The 22,111-nt window shown below is 36.8% G+C and overlaps 1 protein-coding gene across 1 annotated transcript; it reads right to left on the bottom strand.

The window, feature by feature from the left end:
- Nucleotides 1-11,391: 11,391 nt before the first annotated feature.
- On the bottom strand, nucleotides 11,392-12,483 carry LOC110792845 (stress-response A/B barrel domain-containing protein UP3-like). The gene has a single exon (XM_021997667.2). It carries the CDS (start codon nucleotides 12,362-12,364, stop codon nucleotides 11,681-11,683), a length of 684 nt encoding a protein of 227 aa, XP_021853359.1. The 5' UTR covers nucleotides 12,365-12,483; the 3' UTR covers nucleotides 11,392-11,680.
- Between the last annotated feature and the right edge of the window lie 9,628 nt (nucleotides 12,484-22,111).

Here is a 22,111-nt window from a genome sequence, read left to right as displayed (position 1 = left end):
AGGGAGGTTGTAAATATTCTCCTTTTTCTTTTTCTTTTGATTTTTCCTCTACTTCTGATTCTTTTTCTTTTAGTTTTATTTTTTCTGCTTATTTATCTAATACCCTATTTGCGAGGATGAATTTGGTTTTACTCAAGCCATACATAGTGCTCAATGACATGTTTGCAGGGGCATTTGATAAATTACTCAAGGCGTTGGATTCTTCTGATTAACAATTTGAGTGAAGTCAAGCTAATGACTTAAAACGAGCGCTTATCGGGAGGCAACCCGATTCCTAACTTTCCTTCATTTCAATTTTCTTCATTTATTTCCATTTAAATTTAGTATTTTATTTCTATTTGCTTAATTTATTGAAAAAAAAATTAAAAAAACAACAAAAGCACAAAAATATTTTCCTTTGAGTTCACTTGAATTCAATTCTTATTTTATTTTTAGATTAGTTTTTCGTTAGTCGTTTTTATTATTTCTTTTTATTTTTATTTCTTTTATTTTTTGTGTTTAATTTTTTCTAACGATTCTAATTTTTGAGTTTAGTGGTGCTTGTTTTTTTATTTTAGGATTTGTAGGTGCACGATCAAGTTTTTGGATGAATCAACAAGCCTTGCAGCTCGCTCCAGCACATGCGCAAGCCAGCACTTGCCCAGCGAGTTAGTTGGTCGCTGCTCCTTCATCCGCGCATAAACCAGCGTCAAGCCAGCTACGTCGCTGGTCGTTCTCCCCTCGCAACTCAACCCTCTGCCTTGCCCACTGGCGAACCAGCGATGTCGTTGGATTTCTCGCCTCCCTCTTGATTCAAAAAAATAAAAACGAAACCCATCTCCTCTATTTCACAAACCCACGAGAAATCCTGCACCATCCCCATCGCACCTCAACCACAACCTCCGCCGCCACCTGCACCACCGGAGGACGGCGACGCACCAGAACCACCCTACCTCTCTCACCGGCGCAACAACCATCACACCACCCCTGCGCACCCTCAAACACCACGCCCGCGCAACCAGTTCGCGACCTAACCTTCTCCAACCCCGTTCCCTCTCCCTCCAGCCACCGCCGTCGTCGCACCACCCTCCGTCAACCTCCGTCGTCTCACCACCCTACGTCATCCACCACCAACCCGCCACATTTCCTCACCCACGAGACAACAGAAGCCGCCCTCCTTCGCACAGTTCCCCCTTCGAATTCCTTCCCTCCCGCGCACCACCAGGTCGTTCAACATACATCACCGCCGCCGGCCTCCTGAAATACGGTGGTGGGCGCACCACCGCACGACCAGCCAACCAGCCCACCACCTTCCCTTCTCTTCACCACTCCAATGTCCCACCTTCACCATTATTTTGTAATTTTGTTTATGAATTTAAAACCCTAACTTTTGAAATCAATTTGGGCCTTTTTTTTTTTATTCTATATGGACATTGGCAAATTGTGTAGTATTGGTGCTTGTTTGCGGAATTCATGTGAATTTGCAACCAAATTCTGGTCTTTGTGGTGCACAAAAGGTTTTAAAATTTCAAGTTTTCTAAACTTTATTCACTTGAATCATTTTTTGAAAAGGAAATTGGAATTTTGATGTCAATATTGGTTGTTGAATTTGAATGGTTGTCATTGTTGGTGATATGAATTATTTGTTGAGATTGGTTAATGCTTGTTGGTTGTTGAGTTTGAACTATTAGCGCGCATTGGCGAATATTATCTGAATTGCTTGTTGATATTGTTTAACGTTTGTTGATTGTTGAGTTCAAACTGTTAGCATTAGGAGATTATTGATTATTGCTTGAACTATTCGTTGGGATTGATCGTTGAATCTTGAAGTATGCACCGTCTTGGTTGGTTGGAGTATTTTAAATTGTGGTTGTTGCTTTATGAAAACAACTAAACCAACTAGCTCTCACCCAAATCCACCACATCCATGGAGATTGGCTCTTTGCGTCGTCAGTTTGAAGCTTCTGGCCACACCGCTTCTAATGTCGACAGTCCTACAGAGTCTTACTCGGCGGACGAGGCTCATCACGAGTGAGCACTTTCCATCTCTCTCCCTTGTTTGAGTTATATTGTTGCTATTTTCATAGTGAGGGCACTGTGTTTTGTTTAGCTTGGGGAGGGATATCTATCTTTATTGCTTTCTAGTATAGTTTTATTGTTTTTTTTAGGTGTTGTACGCTTTGTACCATCCATTAGGGGTGGGAGTTTACGTGCAACAAAAAAAATGTAATGCTTTCCTAGTGTTATTGTTCAATTTAGTTGCATTTTTTGCATTCATATGTCTTTATACCCTGCATTGTGCAATTGACTTTCAAACTATGTTCGGGCTTTACTTGACTCTCTTGAGCTTCTTTTGAACTTAGTTATGATTCTGAAATTCAGTCGGTCATGTTATACATTGATAACTGCTTGGCATTTTGTGAACCAATTGAATGGTATGCGGTAAGATGTTGGTCTCGTGTCAAGAATAGCTAGCCAATTATCTTGTAGGTCACCTTACTATGTGTTTGTGTGATTGATGTGACTTGTTATCGTATGATTTTGGCTTGAGATTCATTAGTAGTTTAGTTTCAACTCACGCATGCCGCGTATGACAGAGGCCATTCTCTTAGGAAGCCTTCAGACGAATTTAGAAACATCAGTTCCTGCCTTTCATACCCATGTTGTAGCATTGTCCGTTTATTCTTTTAACTCCACAAAATTGAGCCCTATTAGCCCCATTGGTTACTTGTCCCGAGTCTAGCTTGGGGGAGCTTCGGTGTTCGTAATGGCTTCATTAATGTTGATTGATTGGCACACCAAGCCAATGGATCGTGGTTGCAGGCTATGTTTGGATTTGTGGTTCGGAAATGGTGTATATTATTGTTGGCACCCAAGCTTGTAACAGTTAGCATTAGATTTATTTATGTACTTTCGATTCCATTCTTTAGTTTCTTTTTCAAAAAAAAAATTAGAAAAAAAAGAGAAAAAAAATAGAAAAAAAGAGGAGAAAAGTCAAAGAAAAATCAAAAAATATGTTTTTCGTTTTTGTATGTAGTTTGAAAGCAGGGAAAGGGGAATGAAGAAAGATCATTGACATTATATTATGTTTTTTCCCCTTGGTTATAACTTGGTTGATTGTTCGGGTTTCATGGTTCGATGGAGTTGGATTTTCGGTATTATCACGCCGACGCATTTAGTTCACATTTGCTCCCCAAGTTGGACCTTACTCTCACTTTTTCCCAAATTATACCCCACCCTTCCTTTTCACCTAGCCCCATTACAAGCTTATTATAAAGACCTCTTGATCGGCATGTTTGTTTTGTGATTGAATGAAAATCGTTTCTTGCTATTGTCATCTTACCCCATGTTGCATCATATATTTATATTCTACAAGGTATGCGGCGACGACTAACTTGATTGAGAATAGTTTGTGGCTAAGCTTGGTTGTTTTAATTGTGGATCATGATGCTTTGTGGTTCTATGTGTATCCGAGCTAGATTTCTTTCTCAATAACTCTGTTTGATTGTTTGCTCGAGAGTTGGGTTGGTCTTACCATGGTTCTATGAAAGTCATGTGCGTCTCATTTCTCTATCTTTGGTTTAGTGTTGCTTGGGGACAAGCAACAGTCTAGCTTGAGGGAATTTGATGAGTCATATTTGTATAGGGTATTTTAGGCGCATTTAGGTTGCATTATTAGGCATTTATATCATTTTAGTTGCATTTAGGATCACATTTGCATAAGTTATCGTTGTCGTACTCTATTACGCCCCGTTTGTGTTTTCTTAATGTTTCAGGTGATTTTACGGTCATTTGGATGCTTTCGGAGTGTTATGAGTTGATTTGGATGATGAACGGATGGAATGTTGACTCGAGGATCATTGCATGTCTCTAGGGATAATTTTGAGTCAACAACGAAGCTAAACGCTACTTTTCTAAGCATCAAAACGGACAAGCGTTCACTCTTTTGACGATATCTCAAGTTCTACATGTCGGAATGAGACGATTTTTATTGGACTAGAAATTAGACTTCAAGAGCTTTCCAACGACAGGTCACACGTCCTTATAGGCATTGTAAAACAAGAGTTATGACATAAACAAGATTGCTCGACTATCCGATTCGCCCACGGCCCAAAACGCAGGCCCAACTCTCCTCTTTGGGCGCGAAAACCAGCGACCAACCAGCGGACCCGCTGGTTTCTGCGCCCAAGTGATTTCCGCGCGTGTTTTGGTCTTCGTGATTGTCCAATTAAATCTTAGCTTATGTAATTGTTATTTTTTCCTATTTTGTTTAGAATCTAGGAAGCATATAAATACTTCAAGGGAATGCTTTTATCCCTTATGCTTTTTTTTCCCCTTAATGTTTTAATTCTCCTAGAACTCCTCTTTCACGTTTTTTTCTCTCTTTTCTTTTTCATGAACCATAGTTTTTCTACAAACTCCATTAATGTAATTCTTTGAGGTATTATTGATTTTCGTTTTTATTTTATTTATTGCTTTTAATTATGTTTTCATTCTTAGATTTGATTTTCATTGTTCGTTTCATGATTGAGTAGTTCGCTTTCTAGGGTTTGGGAATCCATGTTTATGTTATGAATCTTTATTATTATTGTTGATGGTTTAATTATTCATTGATATTTCTAGTTGATTAGGTTTATATTGTTAATCTTTGCAATCTGATCAATTGTTTGATTAAATCATGCTAATAGGATTTAGGATCGAAAGATCGAATTTTAGAGGCTTACCTACAACTAGCAATTCTGATTATGTTAGCGATCATACTGCATATGTTGAATTGATAGTGTTAAGACCCGACCGTAGGATTAACTTGTGCTCTAGATAATTTGAATATTTGAGTTGTTGATAATGTTTTGATTGATTCTGAACTATGAACATGGTGAACCATTGCCCTAGATCTTTTAGTTTATTTTTTTTTTATTTTAGTTTAAACATTGAATCCTAAATTTGTGACATTGTTAGTTTCGCCACACCTTGAAAGCTAGATTTAAATAGCCATCTCTCTGTGGATTTGACCCTGCTTACCCTACTACATTGTTAGGAGGTTTCGTTAGGATTTTATTTTTGACGGGTGTACGACAGCCTATCAGATTTTTAATTTCAAGTTTTTACAATTAAAAGCCATGGATTATTCCTACATTTTTTCTTTCTCCATTTTGTCTTCAAACCAACGCAAACGCCATAATTGTAACACTTGCGCAACCACCGCATTCTGTCTCCGGCCTTCCTTCTGCTGTGGTCGAACCGCACCCACCGCAACACGAAACCCCTCGCCTTCCTCTCCTTCTCACTCAACTCCTTTGCCTTTTCCTCCCTCTCCTCCGTGACACACCGCCCCACCAACAGCCACTAGCGCCAATTTATGGCGTCTTCCTTGCCGGCGAGCCGCTGCGCCACCTAGGCGAGCCGCCGCTCGTTCTTCCTTCCTCTCTCATCGGGAATTTGTGTCCCTTCTTCCTGCTCTATTGTCGTTCCAGCCTTCCAGGAGAATCAAGTTCCACTTTACAACTTTGAATCTTTTATTTGATTATACCAAGTACCAACCATTTCAGCCCAATATTCACTTAATTGGGTAAGCTTTAACTATTGTACTTTATTCTAAATTTACCACTATTATTTATAATAAAAATATAAATTGTTACTTAACTTAACATTGTTATAATTAATAAGGATTTTTAAATGATGACTTAAGATTTCTCTTACTTAAATGTGGGTTTTACAATATTTTCATTTATTAAAGGAAAATTTGTCAAAAATGACCTTTTAAAACACAAAAATTATGACAAAGGACCTTTTAAAAAAAAAGTTGTGACATAGGACCTAAAATCGATTTTTAGTTGTGAATAGGGACCAACACCCATTTCTCGGTGGTCAACTCAATTTCTCCGGCGTTGACCCGTGCGTGCGTGGTACGTGACTTTTAAAAAATGAGTTTTTTTTTTCCTTTTAGATTTTCCCTCTGATTTCTCCCCCTAACTACCTTTTAAAAAAAGCCCTAAAAAAACCTATCTCTCCTAATTTCTCTGTTGAACGCTTCTTCTGTCTTCTTCCCCAATTCATTATTTGTGGTATATTGTTTAAAAAAACACTGCTTCCCCCTTTCAATTCGTTGTTATTCGTACCAGGTAGACCTGTCAAACGGGTCGGGTCGGGTCAGAGTCAGTCACTTTCGGGTTCGGGTTTTAACGGTTCGGTCACTTTCGGGTTCAGGTTGACAAATGCTTGTTCAGGATCCAGAGTGTTTGGGTTCGGGTTGACCTAACGGGTTTAGAGCTTTTTAGCGCCTTTTTTTACAACGTCTTTTTTTTTCAAAGGCAAACCGGTATTTGACATGAGAGTTACTTTGAAAAAACCTGCAGTAGAATTGACAATTATCAAAGTTAGAATTTTGCACACATATAGTAATATACTAATATTAGTGTCCAAGCATAGAGGCTATTCCATAAAAACAATCATATTCAGTATTGTGTCCTCACAAATATACCTCGCCTCTCACTAGTCTTAACGGCTATAGTAACATGTGTCAATTAATGAATACAGTAAACTAATCTAAGAGTAAATGACTAAATGAGTACAGCAACATGACATTTAAATCAACAAAATGCAAGTAAACAAAAAGGACCGTGTAAGCATTTTGATTATGATGTAATCTGTGTGGATAAAAGGAATCAACACAGTCTGTCCACAAGCAACAGTTAGGCGGGAAAAATTGACCTATTTTCAGTCCAAGAAAACCTTGATTCAACAACCCCTAAGCATTTAGACGAACATGATAGCTTAATTCAGTGACTGGGGACCTGGAGATTATGTCAATCTAGCAATTAATATGTGTTCACGGCCCTTTCAACTACTAAGGCGGTGACTAAAACATGGAAACAGACTGGAATAAATCAAGTAAAAAATCAACCACGGACTAGAACTCCCTAGAAATTTCAACTAACTTAGCACGATCAATGATAAATTGATAACACTATCTTAAAGTATAAAATTAATAAAGGGATTACCTTCTTGAGTAGTGGGAGATGAAGAGGATGAAAAAATTGATTGACCACGAGGAAAGGGTATGCACCCTGATGGAGAACCTCCTCGCTTATAGAAGGGAGGACGAGAGTTCGACCGTCTGACCCATGGTCGCCTTGCCGATAAACCAGAGACTCGGAGAGAATGAGAGGATGAGAGAGAGAAAGAAAGATGGGTGTTTGGTCGGCGGCTCCAGAATCTGATAGTTTAGTTTTAGGTTTTTAGGATTTTAGGTTGTTTTTTCAATTTTTTTTTTAAAAAAACTTAATTTTTCATTTAACCCCTAAACCCGACGGGTCAGACCGAACCCGACCCGTTTCTGACCCGAAAATTTCGGGTTGTTCGGATTCGGATAAAAATGGGTTACGGGTCGAAAAATCTTGTTCAGGACCCGCTTTTTTCGGGTCGGGTTCGGGTCGGTTTTCGGGTCGGGTCGATTTTTGACAGGTCTAGTACCAGGTAATAGTAAAAGCCCCAATTTATTTGCTCCAATTCGTCATCATCGTGGAAGTTAGGGTTCATATCCAATTTTTTTTTTTTGCTACTATAACATCTTAGGGTCATACAAAGAGACTCGTTTTTGTATGACATATAGAGCTCCAGCACTGAATTACATAAAGTTTAAGGGTGAATGAGATATAGGGCTCCTTTGACTGGTTTAAGGGTAAATGAGATTCCAGAATATGATTCAGATCGGAGTATCAGTAAACCAGGAAACCAATTTCGTTCTTGATTAGTTAACCAATTTAATGTGGTCTCTGCAATTTCCTTTGAATACAGATTGTGATAGAAATGGGTAACGTAGTGTGTAATTGTGTATGAAGAAGATCGGTTTTTTTAGGTAGTTAATGGGAAAAAAACTGGAAAAGTGGAGGGAAAATCTGGGAAAAAAAATCATTTTTTAAAGTTACGTGCCACGCACACGCGGGTCAACGTCGGAAAATTGAGTTGACCACCGGAAAAATGGGTGTTGGTCCTATTCACAACAAAAAATCGGTTTTAGGTCCTATGTCAGAACTTTTTTTTAAAAGGTCCTTTGTCACAATTTTTGTGTTTTAAAAGGTCCTTTCTGACAAATTTTCCTTTATTAAATTACAAATATTATTTGAAAAATATTGATTTTAAAATATTTATCGTTTTAATACTAATTTAATAATTTAACCCTTTGAAAGAAATCGGACTCGGAGCTCAAAAGGAACGAACCAATAAAAAAGCTTAGTGAATCGCGAAATTAAGGTAACGGCTATTCCTAGTACCCGTTATCACCATCCAAATATGATTATGATGTTATGATTGAATTTAAATAAATGTTTGACATGATTTTGAGAATTGCAGGAATGAAGTATGATTTGATTGTATTATTTCTTATAATATGATGTTTATGTGAAACCATGAAAGAAATAATGTTTTATTTTGATCTTATGATCTAAAGGATTTATGTTATTTCAACTGAAGTACAAAGGCTAAGAAAAGTAAAATTAAATGCAATTTGATAAATGAAACTAAAAGACCTAGTCCGTTTGGCAGTATATGTTCACAAGTTACGATTTTCGGTCATACATGTACAATGTACACATGTGGCACTTGCCAATTGAGCCAAGGCTCTCATGTTTTTGGGCCTAGACCCTATGTTTTATAGGCACTGACCCATCGTGGAAGACGTTACACCATGTCATACTTGCCAACGACTAGCATGTTAATAAAAAGGTTACAATGAATTAATATAACTAGCTTCTGAACCCGTTCAATGAACGGGCAATTATATAGTGGTTAACAACGTTGTTAAACGGTATTTTAAAGTGCTAATTTTGTTGAGGACTTTGTGATTTTAGTGGAAATATACGATTTATATAGAGGTGAAATTTAAAAGATGAAAAAAAATATACGAATTAAACGGTAAATTGATGTTGAATGAGGAAGATGAAGTGGAAGAAATGTTGAAACTGTGAAATAATTCTTATAACAAATAACAAAAGGAAAATTTGAAAAAAAGAACAAATTAGTGGATGAAAGACGGAGATGACACATGTCATCTAATAATTTATGGTCTTCTTTTTTAAATACTAGGTATAGATGTTTTATTAAATATTTTACCTTATTCTACTCTCCATGTTTTATCAACTAAAATGAATTGAAATGAATTTACGTTACTGGAATCGTACGTTATTAAGTGTTCGGCTCACCGTTTTATTTTCTGTTTTAGGTACTGCCGAGGAAGACGGGAACAAGTAGTGGTAATGATTTCACTTTAGTAAAATTCACCTAGTTAAATGTTTAAGTTGTAATAATTCAAGTAAAAACTTTTAGTAAGTTATGTAAGTTACTTTACTTAAGGAATTAAAAAGAATATAATAATATTGTGTTGATTTAAATAAAAATTTACGATGTTTGCCTTGTAATTCCCAAGCGGGAGTTACGCCGGTAATGTCCCGACCAAATTAGGTTAATTCCGCTGCTTAATTACTTGAATTATAGGTCGTTATAATGTGTCATCTCTCCTTTCATCCATCACTTTGTTTTGTTTTTTTTCAATTTTTTCTTTTATTGTTTCTATGTTTTACAACTTCAACGCTTCTTCCACTTCATATTCTTTATTCAATATCAAGTTACCAATAGTCCATATACTCATTAGCCTCTTCCACTCCACCCTCAAACATTCAATATTAATTCTACACGTAATTTTTATATTTTTTTCAACCTTCAAATTACACCTCTATTTAATTTATATGTTACCAATAATCACAAGTCTTCACTAATATATACCTAGTATTTAAAACGGAAAACCATAGATGATTGGAAGACACGTGTCACCCCATTTTTCATCCCTAATTTTTTTCAATGTTTTTCTTTGTTGTTTGTTATAAGTATTTTACGGCTTCAATACTATTCCACTTCATCTTCGTCGTTCAACATCAATTCACTATATAAGACTATAAGTCATATATTCATTCAGCTTCTTCCACTCCATCTCCCTCGGTATTAGTTTACCATTTAATTTATATATTTTTTTTAATTTTCAAATTTCACCTTTATATAAATCATATATTGCTGCTAAATCACAAACCCTCAATAAAATATCATTTTAAAAGGCGGTTTAACAACTAGTATACAATTATCCTGAACGGACTCAAATGACAGCTAAATAACTATTATACAACTGTTTGTTCTTTAAAAGGGACTCAAAAGCTATGTCCGGCTATCCATAGTTATATGTCGAGGAAACAAGAATTCACATTCAACATACATACTACATCCACGTTACACACAGAAAAGCAGACTCGTTTGTGATTAAAATATGTATTTGATTTGGGCCTAACGCACTGACCTTATCCAAGCTCAAATTCCAGATCACATGATAACCATTTTCACGTATTCGCTGATATCAGGCCCACTTTTAAGCTCAAGCTGTTCCCCGCCCCACAATTTCTCTGGTACTCCGTATTAAAAAAAAAATTGCACTTGTTATGTGATAGTGAAATTACCGGTATACTTCTATAATACTTACTCCGTCTTTTAATACTCGCAACATTTGGACTTTTGCCACTATTTATATAATCTAGTTTGACTATTTTCAGTGCTTTTTATATAAGATAAAACATAGTCATGTGGGATCTTGTTAGATTCGTCTCAATGTATATTTTCAAAATAGCAACTTTTTATAATTTTTGCATAAAAAGAATTTAAGATATAAATGATCAAAGTTGTGCATTGGCATGCGTAAAACTAACAAACGTTGCGAGTATTAAAAGACGGAGGAAGTATAAAATACCGCCTTTTAATTTCCAAAACGTCACGTTAAAAAACTAGGTTGATTATTTTTTACGGCGAAGCTTGTTCTTCTAAACTTAATTTATCTGGATGAATCACACTAAATTAAACTAAACTGAATGAATCGTAAAAGTTTGATCTTTTTTCCACATTTATTAATACTTTGTATTGTATTCATCTTTTTTTAAAAAAACTTTTATTACTTTGACTTAAACACTATTCATATTCAAAGTAATTCAAGTAAAAAACGGATAGAGTAGTCAGTCCGTACATATTAAAACAATACTTCCTCAGTGTTGTGTTGTATTCCCTACGTCCCAGATTAGTTGTTACATTTACCTTTACACAAAGTTTTAATAGTTGTTTGGTTATCAATTGTTATTTTATTGAAAAAATAGATGTGATAGAAGTTAGTGGGGTGTTTTTTTTTATTGAATGAGAGAGAGTGTGGGGACAAAAAATAGATGTGATAGGAGTTAGTGGAGTGTTTTTTTTATTGAATGAGAGAGACACTATAATAATTGTGGGGTCATTTTTAATTTAAAAGTTTAACAACTAATTTGGGACGAACGAAAAAAAGTGCAACAACTAATTTAAGACGGACGAAAAAAAATGCAAAAACTAATATGAGACGAAGAGAGTACTACGTTTTTAAACATATACTCCGAACTCCAGTTGGCAAATATGTCCCTTTTACTAAAATTATCGAAAACTATGCGCTGTAGAATGTAGGATAATAACTCCGTACAAAACATGACTCAATAATCAAAATGGGCGGTGCTCGGGTTGCTTGGTTTGTTTTGTTTGTAGTGTGTCGATTTCTTTTTCGTTTTTTGGAATCTAAAAGTTGAAGATTAGAAATGAAAATTAAATAACAGTAATTCAACATTTAAAAAAAAAAAAAAAAAAAAAAAAATTAGTCCAGACTGGGAGCAGGAGATAGACGTGGAACCACATAATCAACGGCTATAATATGATCATCAGAAAGCTTAAACTTATGAATCAACGACCTCATCTGATCTTCATACTCTTCACCCGCATCCAACTCTATTATATCAGGGAACACCACAAGCGCCGCCACACTGAATCCTTTCCCACGATCCGAAAAATTCTCACCATAACTTATTTGAACAAAAGGGCCTAAACTCTCCTTAATTTTCTCCATACCCTCCAAACTCTTTTCCTTTTCATTTTCATCCTCAACCTTGAGAAACGTGAACCTCATCGCAGAACCCGGTCGTGGGACAGTGGACCCCACGAGATTGACCGGCCAGTCAACGGCCAAGATGGCATCGCAGTTGGGTCTAACAAAGGAGTTAACGACGGACATATGTTCATCGCAGAGGGAATATTGGGAGAGGTCGGCACGTGTGAGATAACGGGCGTGAAGCATGTGAGTGAATTTGAAGGAGGGGGGGAGGGATCGGGTGCGGAGGATAGGACCAGCGGTAAGGTAGACCACGGAATCAAGTGAGTTTAAGGCGTTTAGAGCGTTGACCATGGCATTGACTTTGGATGGATCTTGATCAACTTCGTCTTTGATGTTGAAGAGTACCACGTGTTCGATGATTTCGCCTTCTGATGATGATGAAATTGCCATGGTTTTGTTTGGGTTGGTTGGTTAGTTGATGGTAGAAACTAGAAAGAGTAAGGAGAAAAGGGAATGAAGATGTGTGATAGTTTAAATGGTGTGTGTGGATGGACAAAGCATATAATTTGCTTATTTGCTTCTTTTTATACTATCTTCTATTATTTTATTATTTATTTTTATTATTGATATTTTTCAAATAAAGTAAAAGTATTTTATAAGTGGATGATACTTGATAGTGGAGATGGGATAAAATGAGGTAGATGCTTTGTAGATTTGGGGTAGGTTAAGACTTAAGATATCTAGAATCTAGATAGTTTCATGTGGGAGGAAAAGAATGGGATTGTAGTGTAATTTCCAATATGAACCTTTCAAACTATGAAAATGATGCTTTGAGGAGTTGGGGAACTATAATCCCTTTTCAGGATGCGATATAGTTGCGTAATACTTTTTCCGTATTTATTTACATGACACAATTGAGTTTTTGTCACTATTAACACAAGTTCATTTGACTTGCATTTGTGATTTATACATACGAAAAAACATAGTCGTGTGGGGTCTTATTAGTTCATCTCAATAAATATTTTTTAAATATCAATTTTTTTTTATAATTTTTCTTATTCATATTAGAAGATATTAATGTTTAGAATCGTGCATTGACAAACGTGACTAATTAATTCATTTAAAAAAACAGAGGAATTAGTTGTTAATCGGTTTTACGTTTTTAGCTAAATTGCCTAAGGTTTTGTTCTCTTCACCTTATTCTTATTGTTTACTAGATTTTTGCCCGTGCGATGCACGGATTCTATTAAATTGTTATGTTTAAATAAAAATCCTATCTATATACCACTTTTATATATTAGATTATATTAGTTTTTTATTGAATTTTATTTTAGATTTTTATTTTATCATGAGAGTGTTTGTTTTTGGATGAAATTGTATATGCGTAATATTAATAATTAATTAATAAAAAATATCTACGTGACACTTAATCATTTCTTTACGTGGCACTCGACTTTTTTAATTCAAAATTAATTTTGAAATCTTATTTTTCATTGGCCGAAACCATTATATTTTTCTACATGGCGCTCTAATATTGGATTAATGTTTGATTTTAAATTGGATTTTATTTATTTTATTTTAGATTATTGTTTGATTTTGGATGAATTTTATTTTAGATTTATTTTTTAATTATTAGAGTGTTTGATTTTAGATGGAGTTTTATATATTAGTAATTAATTAATTAATTAAAATACCTACGTGGCATCTAATTAATTATCCACGTGGAAATCGATTATTTTTTAATTATTAGAGTGTTTGATGGAGTTGTATATATTAATAATTAATTAATTAAAATATCTACGTGGAACTTGATTTTTTTAATTCAAAAAGAAATTTGAAATCTTATTTTTCATTGGCCGAAACCATTAGTAATCCTAGTTGGCGTTCTAATCCATGCTCATTTTGTTACGATTGGCTTAAGAATTGGAGCTAGTTATATATCAGCGTTCTAATCGATTATTTTTTAATTATTATAGTGTTTGATTTTCGACGAAGTTGTATATATTAATAATTAATTAATTAAAATATCTACATGACACCTAATTAATTATCTACGTGGCACTTGATTTTTTTAATTCAAAAAGAAATTAGAAATCTTATTTTTCATTGGTCGAAACCATTAGTAATCTTAGGTGGCGCTCTAATCTTTCAGCAAATATGTCTCCTTTATATATGTATATTAGATTAGATTAGATCAGAAAAATCAGATTAGATTAATCCAAATCAGACCAAACAAGAAAAAGAAAAAAACATACACATAAAATATTCGGAACAGATCAGGTGAAAAGAAAAGTAGGTATACTTTACCGCCAATAGCACGGAACGAACCCGTAGGAAGGCGAGATGAGATTGAATTCACATCAGAAATCGAAGACCTAAGTTGATTTGATCGGCCGTTCTTTTTTTTTTTTGTTGATTGTACTACTTTTTATTTGTTTAAAACATATACTCCCTCTGTTCTCGAATATTAGTCCCTTTTGGAATCTTGACACTATTCACAATTGAAGAGAATCTTCTATTTTCTTTCCAATGCATACTTCAAAACATATTCATGTGAGATATTAGAGATATTATTTTGTTCATCTTTTTTTATATTTTTTTTAATATACGTAATTAAAAATACTTACGTTTAAATATTTAGTTGAAACGAGTTGAAAAGTCAAAACATGACTAATATTTAAGAACGGAGAGAGTATTGTGAAATACGGAGTAGAAAAACTTATTTTAACATACTATTAGGTCGGAGAACATAGTTTTCTACACTTTATTTATAAGGTGTGCTTAACCAATTTTTCCATTTTTTTTTTATTCATTATGTCACGTAGTAGTTTAGTAGTTAAAAGTTCCTAGTGATGCGCTTTGGTAATCTTTTCATACTCGAGTATCATGCGGTTGGTACTTCTCCCAACATATGAAGCACAGAAGCACCCACATCGGCCACATGTACCTAAATCTTTCGTGTGGCTTTATGTCTCATATCTGAGTTAAGTGAAAGGTTAGGATCCAATCTTTTACAATTTTCAACTTTTAGGGTTTATAATTTTTTTTTTCAACCTTTTAGGACCTCAAATACAATTTCCGATGAGTTAACCCAGGCCAACCACTTTTAACCTCACCGTTAACCACAGATGGTAGGGATCATTGCGAAGTCGAGATCATGCGACTACTTTATAACATTTTAACAACTAAATGCGATAATTATAACCGTCATTGATTGTACTATTTTATACGTAGTATATTTAGCAACTAAATTCGATAATTATCACCACTATTGATAGTAATATTGTACTACTTAAAAAAAATTATGTAACTTCTTTAAACATGAGCAAAATTATTTGTATAATCTAATCTATCTACTATTTTACTACGTAATTCCTAAATTTTTTAGATGCAACTATTTGATTTTTACATTGGATGTTATATTCACACATACCTCTATTTTTTCTGTTTTTTTTTTGTGATTATTAATATTTTATGATGAACATAGTCATGTACTCCGTAGAATTTTGTTGGATTTTTCTAAATACTTACATAATACTACTAATTTTTTTAAAATAAGTTTTACTAAATGATAATTTAAGACATTAATAGTTGAATTTATTTTTAACAACCGTGAAAATAAAGTTGTTTATCCAAAAAGAGATGAAGAAGTCGTAAACAAGAAAAATGATGCGCGACTAACACGTAATCCTCTCTACTTAAAAAAGCTACGCCAAATATTTTAGGCTAACAAATGACTTACATTTTAGTCAATTATTAACAAACATATGAATGGTAATTTGATGTGGAGCTAACAAATGCCGCTCTGATTTGGCTCTTTTATAATATTGGTGAATGGTGACTAACATATAAAATATTTAATATAATTTGTATATATTTTACCTAAAATCTTCTATTTACTTATGATAATAATTGATTAAACGAATTACTTATTTACTCATGGCCATAAATTTCTTAATTTAAATCTATATACTCCGTACTATATTAAAAGAGAGACAAATCGATGTAGAGATGACAAATGTCACTCTATGATTTGCCTCTCTTATACATAAATAATGACTAATTGTAAGTGCTATCAAGTTTTGTTTAGAAATTGTGTCATATACTTAGTACGGATATGTTCGAACGTTCCTTTAATATAGAAAATCTTATAATAATTTAACTTGGACTATCAATTATATTATTATAATACTATCAATATTTTAATAATTTGTGTCATATAATGAATACGGATATGCATAATAAAAGTTAACTATTGATTTGATGTATTTAACAAGGTTATCTCAAACATTATAGGTCTCATTGTCGTAATATTTTTATACGGAGCACGGATAATAATTTATTCGCTTATATTATTGAAGTCTTAAGTGCATGTTGATTCAAGTTTTGACTAATATATCGTAATCAACTATGTCCAAAGTCATAAGATTTGGATGATTAAGCTTCTTTATTATTAATATGTTTGCAATAACAAAATACTTTTTATGTAATAATGTAAATGATTGCAATATCACTAAATTTCGTGCAAAATAAAATTTATATATGTAAATGGTGAATCACACTTGATGATGGGGCGAGTTTGGATTTTAGATTGGTCTGACGACAAAGTTAAATATAGATGATTGACTAATGTTGACTAACAAGAAGAGATATTTAGTGGTTGGGTATAAGGATAATATGTAACCACCTTGGTGATGGGGCGAGTATGAATTGATCGAATTTAATAACACTCACCCAATTCAAATTATGTATGTCACTTTTAAATATATTATTTTTCAATATTATAACTAATAAAATAAATTTTGAAACTTCGTAATAAACTTAAGTCAATATGTTTGAAATTTATTTGAAAGGAAAATTGGATTATTTATCGAATATAGGGATGTCAGATTGTTAGTGGGGCGGGTTTTTGGGAGATCTCCTTGTGCATCCGCTCCAAGCCTCCAAGTGGGCGGCGATGGACGAAAGTTTATTGGGTAATGGGGTCTAAAAAATTTATTTGTCGCGGGTGAAGGGGCGATGATGGATGTCAGATTGTACCCGTCTGAGCCGCTAATCTTTCATCTAACTTACATATTATAATGTTTTGTTTATTTACTCAGTAACTCAAATCAGCCAGACGAATTTTCAGAGGCTGTATAATAGAGTTTTAAAATTCAAAACTCTCTTACAAAAAAAAAAGTCGATTCTAGGGGTTAGTGTGGATACACGGGAATGGGGGTGATGAAGAGGTGATGGATTTTATTTTGTACCTCTCGATACGGCGGTCGGGAGGGGTGTGTATCTTTCTTATCGTGGATGGATAGGATGAAGATGAGAATTGTAGGTGGGTGCTCGTGTGCAGGTCTTACCCCGTCTCAAAGTCATATCTAGCTCAATAACGTACATGGTCTAGATAGTTGTTAAGTGATCGGGTAATCAGGTTGACGAGTGATTGTTCCGAGTATTAAGTGAATATTAATAACGAAGTGAAAGGCGGGTGAGATAACTTTATACTTGACACAAGTTGTTAATGAGAATAAAAATAATTTATCTATGTACCTTTATTTGTTTTAATTATTTTAATAAGCAACACACCGAATGAGCAATAACAAATTTATCCATTATTAATTTTTATTTTATTTTAAGAATATCTATAAACTCTATATTGATCATAATTGTCTACCAGATTTCATAATAATTTATATTAAGATTAAATCGTGCATCGAACGGGTACTATACTAGTGACAGTGACTAATAGAGAGAGACTTGATACGCGAAAGTGTGTCCAAGGCCTCCTTATCTAGTTCCTCATTATTAGCTGTGCTTCCTCATTATTATTATTATTATTATTATTATTATTATTATTATTATTATTATTATTATTATTATTATTATTATCATTATTATTATTATTATTATTATTATTATTTAGTAAAGAAGCGATTACACAAAGTTGGATGGGAGTCTAGCAACTAATTGGGCTCCGACACCCTTATTCAAAGCAAAACACAAACGATGAAAAAGCAAAGAACGAATGTTAGCAGCAGCCGTGTTACTCTGAGCAACCCGTGAGACCCTAGACATGAACGATGAAAAAGCAAAGAACGAATGTTATTATTATTATTATTATTATTATTATTATGGGAAACCACCAAAACGTAACAAGCTTAACAAGCTACAAAGATCAAGTAAACTACAAGAAGTTGGTGGGGAGCCGAGATACAATCTGGGCCCCCACTCCTCTAGCTATGGCGAACCCGATCCTGCTGAAAATGTGGGCAGCTGCCCGTGCCCCTATGTCTTGAGCCCTGGAGTACGACTGGACCCGCTTCAGCAACGAAACAGCCCCTTTCTCTAACTCCCCAAAAGAAGAGAAGGAAAAAGGAAAGAAACCGTAACCCAAAGCCCTACAACGTGCCGCATACTTAACCTGCTTCCGCTGCGCAGCAACCGCCACAACCCGACCCGGAACGAAGTCTAACAACCCAGATTGCGTCATAGGTGAAGACCCAGTCAAGTCAACACACACATCTACACCGCCATCCCAAGAATAAAACAATATATCTGCAGGACGAAGAGCTCCATCACTCTCACTAGTCAGCCCAACATCAACCTCCTTACGAGCAGAAATCCCCGACCGATAGCAAATATCCAAAAGGGTATCACGAACAACATTATGTCGATGTTTGATACCCACGATCCCAGCACAAGACACGGCATGATCCCCATAAATATCCCCATCGAAAACCCGAGAGCAAGCAGAACACGGCGTCGAATCAGAGAACAACGGAATACCCAACCGATAGCAAAGAACCGAACGATAAGTCTTACCGTTCATAGTCTGGCCTAAACCCGAGATGGGGACTGCCCGCAACCAAGCTGAGGAGTGATCCCCCAGCTGGGATTTCCAAAGGGAAACATGACGCGAAGATAAGGAGTAGGCGGATACCGCATCAGCAGTAACCTTCGTGAAATATATGTCTGCCAATTTCTTCATGAGAGTGGGGGCAGCGATTTCACTAGGGCTACTCATAAGGTCGCTCTCCACGGTCCTATTGAAAAGACCAAGAGCATCATCAAAGGCCGACCCCGGACCATCAACACCTGAAAGCCGAAGAAGCGAATCCTGCAAACCAGAAGACTGCAAACGGGATGCAAGAAAAGCATAATGCCGAACATCACCAGCTGAATAAACACCCAATCCTCCATACGAATAAGGCAAGGTAGCAAGACGCCATTGCCAGTCACCGAACCCAGGTCCCGAAGCAGTCACGATGCGCTCTAAAGAAGCCCGAAGAGCCACATCAAAAGATACTTGGGCCGCTTCAAAAAGATGAGGTGGACAAGTGCGCATAGCAAAGTAGAGTTTAGAAACTCCAGTGCACGCACGAAGAAGCAACAACTCACAATGGGGATCATTAAGCATAGCTACAGCATCCATCAACACAACAGTCTTCGACACCCGCCGCGAAACCAACTCCTTACAAAAAGAGAAATCCGTACTGACTGGACCACCAAGCAACTTAACACCAAGCGCAGGACGAGCAATATCCGTAGGAAAGACACCCTCTAGACGACTGCGTGGGTCCTCCGAAGGCCAGAAAACCTTTGTCTTCTCAACATTAACATGGAGACCTAAATGAGGACCCTCCTCCAAAATCAACTCCAAGACCTTTCCAACCACCAAAGTGTCACCAACGATAGTGCCATCATCCAAGTACCACGCCTGCAGAGATAGATCAAAAGAGTCCCTGATTCGACACACCAATGGATGTAGAACCAAAGAAAATAGCAAAGGGCCGAGAGGATCCCCTTGCTGCACACCTTGACAAGACCACAAGGTATGCTCCCCATAATACAACCGTGCTGGAGAAGAGTAGCAGAATTCAACCCAACGCGAAAGAGTAGGACAATGTAGCCGAACCTCACGCAACAAAGCCGAACGATCAACCAAATTGAATGCATTCTGAAAATCCACCAATAACATAGAGAGGCCAACATCGGCCCCACGAGCCTCAACCAAACGATTGACAGCATGGAGAATAGCCTCACCACCTGCTGGAACCCCAACTCCAAACTGAAGCCCCCCAAAGTAGTTTCCTAAACGCGGACCAATCATAGCAGCCCCAACCTTAGAAACAAGACGCCTCCAAATAGTGCCCACAGCAATAGGCCGAATACCACCACCCGGCTTAACAAGTGGCGTAAGAGGAGCACTAGCAATATATCCACCAAGCTCAGCAGGACACTTTCCAGCAAGAAAGAGATTAACTACCTGAGTGATAGAGTCCACCAACTCATCAGAAACAGCTGCAGCAGCACCACCCAAGCAACCCAAAAGGTGTTGACCACGCAAGCCATCTCTACCGCACGAAGTACCACGCGGAAAGCCCCTAATCTGCTCCAACACAACAGCGGAGGAAGCAGTAAGGTGATGCTCAACTGGGATATCCGGTAAGGTAGGTTCCGGAACTGAAGGGTGCTTTGCTTGCAAATCAGCAAGAGTAGCATCATTGTAAGGGGCAAGACCTGAGGACGAAAGAACTCTAACGGCAGCCGTGTAGTGACCGTCATAAATTTTTCTCTTGCATTGCTTAATATTACGCTCCGCCAAATCATGGTCGTCGTCAACATCCAATAGAGGGGGAGACACGCTAGCCAATGTGTCCATAACAAGCTGCTCAGAACCACCAGGCACACCCCAAGAACGAATAGCAGCGGTGATACTCTCTTCCTGACGACGACGCCTAACACCGGATGAACACTCACGATTACTCCGCGGAGAAAAAGTCGTGAGGACACAAAGAGGTAACACGAGCAACTGAACCCAACAAGCGATGTCATCTGATCTGCAAATCACCTTATCAAGCGCCCCTTTCAGAACTCGCGAAAAACCCAAACGACATTTGGGAGGGATGGATTTCACAGAACGCAACCGCTTAGACAACAAAGAGTCTAGAAGAGCAACATCAAAAGAAAAATGATGTTCCCGAGGCGCATCAGAAGAAGGCAGCTCGGAAGTAGGAGCAAGGGGTTTTTGAATACCATAGAGAATAAAACGAAGAATACCATCCCCAGAATCAGGAGGGTCCACAAAAACAGTACTAGAACCACTGCCATGTCGACACCTAGTACGATGAGTATGAGTCTTGAAACAATCTCCACATAGCCAAATTCCCATACGACGAAAGGTCACTTCAGCCGAAGTAAAAACCTGCAAATTGGTAGTAAGGGAATGACGGGTAACATCCCGCACACCAAAGCAACAATGACGATCCCGTAAGTGAGTGAGCAGAGAACTCCTCACCAAACCACGCCCACCACCATCCTGGCACCCGCTAAGACCCACAAAAGGGCAATGAAACTTCTCCACGGAAGCCGCCATATTAAAGCCCTTCAACCAAAAAGTAACTCCAACGTCACTGCACCGGAAACTGAAACTGAACACACCGAATTACCAAAATCTGAACACCGAAACTGAAATCGACAGCACCAAACTGCAAGAAACTCAACGCCCAAAACTGAAACTGATTTCGCCACAAAACCACCGTCACTTCGCAACACAAACCACTTTGTTTCTTTAATTTTACCACGGGTATGCCGTGGTGATGGCTGAAGAACACACCAAACTTTGGCAATTCGGTATGCCCAAACTAGCAAGGACCACACAACGACAATGCACAACCAATGAGACCCTGAGGTTGGTTGCGCCACAACAAGCGGGCTACCAAAAAATGCAACCGCCACCAACACAACAACCACTCTGCACCAACACAGCAACTGTAACCGCAAGACAACCGCACACCAACACAACAAACACAGAAACACCCGTCGATCGAAACAGAACAATACCACACAGAGAACGAATAAACCACCGCAACCGAACGAACAACACCACCGTATTAATTCAAACTGAAAATCCCAACTACACCGGAACAAGGTTCACTGCTGCCGGAAACTGTCGTCGACCCACAACAATAAACTGCACCTATAACCACAACACCGTCGCTTATTTCAAACCGCAACCAAGTCGCAATTTCACACTCAACAATAAACTGCACAACAAACTCCTGAACTGCCTTCGAACTCGCCGTTATCCGGTATCGATGTCGCCGGAAATGGACAGCCTAAACGCTGAAACTGCACCTATAACCGCTGAGAATTGCACCGTGAAACTGCACCCAAAAACCGCTGATAATTCTCCTAGGAACTGCA

The sequence above is a fragment of the Spinacia oleracea genome, chromosome 4 (assembly GCF_020520425.1).
Source record: "Spinacia oleracea cultivar Varoflay chromosome 4, BTI_SOV_V1, whole genome shotgun sequence".
NCBI lineage: Eukaryota > Viridiplantae > Streptophyta > Magnoliopsida > Caryophyllales > Amaranthaceae > Spinacia > Spinacia oleracea.
This window is presented reverse-complemented; position numbering and strand designations above follow the sequence as displayed.

Bases quoted from the DNA above. Each gene is read 5' to 3' on its own strand.
- LOC110792845 (XM_021997667.2), bottom strand. From the start codon at position 12,364: ATGGCAATTTCATCATCATCAGAAGGCGAAATCATCGAACACGTGGTA.